This window comes from Vicia villosa, linkage group LG1 (genome assembly GCF_029867415.1).
Source record: "Vicia villosa cultivar HV-30 ecotype Madison, WI linkage group LG1, Vvil1.0, whole genome shotgun sequence".
NCBI classification, from domain to species: Eukaryota; Viridiplantae; Streptophyta; class Magnoliopsida; order Fabales; family Fabaceae; genus Vicia; species Vicia villosa.
Genome location: NC_081180.1, coordinates 136,843,239 through 136,848,210, shown reverse-complemented (window position 1 = coordinate 136,848,210; position 4,972 = coordinate 136,843,239). Strand labels below are relative to the sequence as shown.

The window sequence follows — 4,972 nt, the reverse complement described above, 5'->3', positions numbered from 1 at the left end:
ATTACAAACCATACATGTTCACGTTTAAGAATTACTAGTACCGACAAATTAAGTGTGTGGTTTATACCTTTCCCATGTATCATGTCACCGTTAGTTCTCCAACTGATTTCCATTTTAGCTCCCCAGATAAATACTTGTAAGATCGCTTTATAGCATACGCTCTCAAGATAAGTGATACATTCTCAAGTATCTCTTAGTTTACTTGTAAGATAAAAATTTGCAGCTGAAGAAAACTTCCTCAAAGTTGTATTTCCATCTTCATCCATGTAGGCATAAAATAAAATAAAATAGTTAAAACATTATCAAAAACCACCATATAATTAAGCAGTTAAACTAAAGACTTTCTCATTGTCCAACTATTAGTTGTTTCTAAAACAAATTTAACAATGTACATAATTAGTTTCTTATGAGAAAACACAAATGTTAATTCTAGCATGTACAAAATAATAATATCCATATAAAACACAGATATGAGGGAATTACGTCACAATGCCTTTTTTGCTTATTGTCTCTAAGTATATCCACTACCTGTGTTAACAATTGAACCCCCAAGAAAATCAATATAAATGAAGCGAATTGTTGCAACAAAAAGAATTAGGAAGAAACATAGTTGTTGCTGCTGCTATAGTGGAATTAAAATGAAACTGATCAGAATATTTCATATCAAAAGTTTTATCCAGTTTGGTTAAACCAATGGTACTATCATTCTCATTGTTCGCGTAACTCATCTGAATCAGAAAATTTCCCATCTAATCTAAATTCTGAGAGTTTGAAGTCAAGAACCTGTCAATGAAGAACTCTTTGTTGCAACAACCTTTCATTTCTAGTGCATAATTTTCGGTGATATTGAAGAGGCAATTTGAGACCATCTGATAAACCATACAACATATTAGTATCGAATTGAATCAAACTATCGGCTCGAATATAAAACAGACCTGATTACATGAATTGGACTTTACCTGAAAGACACTGAATCAATGCAAAAAACAAATCTAATTTACCTGAAAGAGAAATGAAAAAATAATCAGATAAACAAAGGTTTATGTTAGAGCCAATATAATTGTTAATATCAATAATCAGCTTGTATGGAAACTTAAGACTTTCGAAACGGAACATGAGATAAAAGAGCTACTTGTTGGCTGAATCTCTGCTTACTCCGCTTTCTAAATGGAGCGTAAGATCAAAGAGCTACCTGTCAAAACTGAGCAGAGTTTACTCCGCTTACTCGCCAGCTGAATCTCCTGTCGTGATAAGATTCTATACACAATTCAAAAGAGCACATACCATAAGTTGTTTGTTTCGCCGTTTCGTAACATTTGCAGGGTGGTAAATATATCTCAAGAAAATGACCAGCCAGCATAAGAAAACAAAAATACATTGTGTAATTGACCGATAAAGCTCAGAAAATGATTTTGCACTAAACTATCATGGCATATATTGAAATTGAGCCTGGCGAGGAGTTCTGATGAATCTTCTTTAAGGGAAGTATTAGAATCTGAACTCACAGGTTTAATATCATTGAATGACGACAGAGTTCCTGATACCATGGAATTCATCTTTCGTTTCTTCGATTTAGAATTCTGCATAGTAAAATATGCATGAAGTAGCATGTATTTAGCATCAATATGCTGCAATCGATCATGAAACGAAGAGATCAAAGAAACTAATTCATTACAACGAAATCAGAAACAATCAATATTAAAATACAATGTAATTAGAAAGTCGAGTTAATTACGCATCAAAAGAAAGCAAGACCCCTTGTAGCACTGATGTACATTATAAATCCAAATAGATCCAAATATATCCCATATCAAGAATAATCATTGTTTGTTCAAATTCCACCGACTCAACACTATGGTAAATCATGGAAGAAGCACTACATTGATAACGATAATCTCAACCGGAGAACAAAATTGATCAAAATACCTTAGAAGTGATCTCTTTTGTGCCAGCCTGAACAACAGTATCAGCAAAAGCAGCAACCAATCACAACTTACCAATCCTCTGAAACAATTCAACACAGCCAACCAATCAATCAACAACCCAACCAAAAACAAACTAACTCAACCAATTCAATCACCTGAGAAACAACAGAGAAATAGTAATTTTGCGAATTGCTCCTCTGAAAAGAAGGCGCAGGACTGGATCCAAATCCAACATACTTCCCACCATGCGACTGCGGAAGCCCTTCCGGCCGCGAATCATTCTCTGCCATCCTCTTCACGAAAAAACCCTCCTTATTCGCTACAGAAGCCTCCAACTGCGACCGCGTGTAAATATTCTCTATACAATATCATGCAAATAAACTATTAGTTTGTATCCATGAGAACCATCAACTAAATAATTAACACAATAACACACATTGAGACTATCTGCAAAAACTTGGAACTAATCTTTAAGAGGATGATTCACTACACTATTTGTTCCAACTTATTTAGCATAAGCACTTATTGTAGTATAAACACTTTTTGTAGAGAAAAATGATGATGACGACAGAGATACTCATTAGATCTTTCAACCACAAAAAAACCTAAATACTAAATCAAAACCCTAACTACAAAACTGACATGAAGAATCAAGATCTACTCACTCGGTATCGATTCGGTCTCACCACAGCTACACAATAGTTTTTCACCAAAGAAATTCCTACCCGGTTCAGTTTTCCGAGTTTCAAGTTGCATTGTCAAAAGGTTAGGATCCGTGTCCGACTTCCTTTTTGGGTCACGAAGGCGACGCACTGGAGCCATCAGAAACCCCACCGCCGGCGAATCTTAGCCCTTCCACATAAGCTAACATCACTAAACCTGAAACAACAAACACTAAATCAAAAACAAAATCGAATCTGTCTGAAACTCAATAATGAAAATGAACAGTAAACATGAGTAAAATTTGAAACCCTAAAAATTAGGAAGGAGGAATGAAAAGTAGAAGACGTGAATGTTTGTAGAAGCTGCGGTAGAGGATGAAGAAAGCAGAAGAGAGAGAAGGAAGAAGAAGGAAAGAAGGAATCACTTGCAGAGAGAAAAAAATAAGATAGAAAAGAACGTGAGAGAGAGAGAGAGAGAGTAAGAAGTGACATTTTCTTTTTGGTTTTGCAGAGCACACGATTTGCTTTGGCAAATGAAAAGTTGATAAAAAGCAAAATGAAGACATTTAATTGGACCAAATGAAAAAGTGTCATGAAAAGTAATATTTGGACACAAAATAACCCTGAAATTAATAGGTGTTATTTTTCTAACAAAGGGCAGAATTGGATTTTCCAGGTACACTTGTTTTCTTATTTTATAGATTGAAAACTGAAAATATTCGAAGAACAACATGTTTTCATTAATAACATGAGTTTAATTGCTATAAAAACATTGACACCATTATTACATCATGACCATTCAATTATATTATTTTTAAAAAAAATAAATAAAAGTCAAATCTTTTTAACTTATCAACGGTTTTAATCAGCTGACAATATAAAACTTTTTTTGTTGGAGGCAACACGGGATTAGCGAGGAGCATTTTTATTTTCGAGACATTCTTATTTGAACAACACACCTTTGTGGGAGTTACACCACGTCTCCACCTAAAACCTTAAGGTTTTAGGTAGACAAGTTGTGTGTCTCTCACAAAGTGTGTCCCAAGTGTAATATAAGTGTGTCCTAAGTGTAATATGCTCACTCGTTGACCCCCTCAAAGTGTCTCCAACAATGATATCAGAGACTTTAATTTGATTCGAGAAAGAGACCGACTTACCTTTGGTTTGAAAAAGGGACCATTTTACTTGCACTTGAAGAAAGTCAACAGATACAAGTGAATGTGAAAGAGAGAGCTTTCACATGAGAGAGAGCATTGTATAGACTCACACTTGAAGGAGAATGTTGAGAATCAAGTGTGAGGAAGAAGTCTCACATTGATTAGAAAAGAGAATAATTAACACTTTATAAGTGAGAGAACCAATACACCTATCACCTTAAAATTTTAAATGAGTATGTGGTGTGTTTCTCATATTGATGTGTCTCAAGTAAACATACTCTCTCGTTGATCCTCCGAATTGTCTCTAACAATATATTTCAATTAAATTTTAATAACATTTATATGATTATTTTATTTTTATTTGAGAAAAGAAGTGATGCACCGTGAATATTATTCTCTTTTTATTTTGTATTTCATTTGTTTCATTTTCTTACCACATTATTGTATTGTATTGTATTACATTGCAACGCACGAGGTTATGCTTTAGCAAACATTTTGTATAATGTATTCTTTGGTGGAACTCAAGTTCATGCCTCAGGAAAAATTAATGTTTTCTAATGATTAATTTAATAAATAATTAAAAAATATGAATAGATTAACATTTTCATCCCTTTATTTATTTAAATAATTTTTATCAAAAAATATTTAACTAAATAAATACAAATATTTAATGTATATAATAATATTGAATACAATTATTATTCGATTAAATTAAATCAAGCTTCATTTTTAAACAAATAAGAAATTAATTAATTAATTTAATTAAGTAACAACAATAATTATTTTATAACCATCTTAAAGATTTGAATTTTGAACTTCATCTCAAAAATCATATTTAATTTATAAGATCAAACTCTCACCACTAAAACATATACTTAATTTAATTGTGAATAAATTATTAACTTGACTCTAAGTGAATTAAACTATATAATTCCACAATCTGTGTTGAATTCAATTTTTCTGCTTTTCCATCTTCATTCGTTTTAAAAAATAAATTATAATTAAAAAAATTTATCTCAACATTATTTAGTATTAAAATTGTGTATATGTGTATTTAAATATAAGTCATGAGAAATTCAATTATTAATTATAATAAAATTCTTTTTTTTTTATTTTACATTAAGTAATCGAAAAAATTAAAAATTAAATTATCAAATAGATTTTTTATTTTCTCATCTCTAAAACTGGTTTTAAGAACTAATTTACCGAATAAATATTTTTGTTTTCT

The 4,972-nt window shown here is 31.6% G+C and overlaps 2 protein-coding genes across 2 annotated transcripts in view; both read right to left on the bottom strand.

The window, feature by feature from the left end:
* Window positions 1–786: 786 nt before the first annotated feature.
* Window positions 787–2,804, bottom strand: LOC131655319 (uncharacterized). Its single transcript, XM_058925209.1, has 7 exons — window positions 2,591–2,804; window positions 2,081–2,283; window positions 1,927–1,953; window positions 1,506–1,628; window positions 1,193–1,241; window positions 960–1,001; window positions 787–869 (listed from the first exon to the last, which is right to left on the bottom strand). Exons 1-7 carry the CDS (start codon window positions 2,745–2,747, stop codon window positions 787–789), a joined length of 684 nt encoding a protein of 227 aa, XP_058781192.1. The 5' UTR covers window positions 2,748–2,804.
* Window positions 2,747–4,972, bottom strand: part of LOC131655309 (uncharacterized) — a 7,770-nt gene continuing 5,544 nt past the window's right edge. The window contains exon 4 of the mRNA XM_058925196.1: window positions 2,747–2,804. Coding sequence (XP_058781179.1) covers window positions 2,747–2,804 — 58 coding nt within the window. The remainder of the gene's footprint in view (window positions 2,805–4,972) is intronic.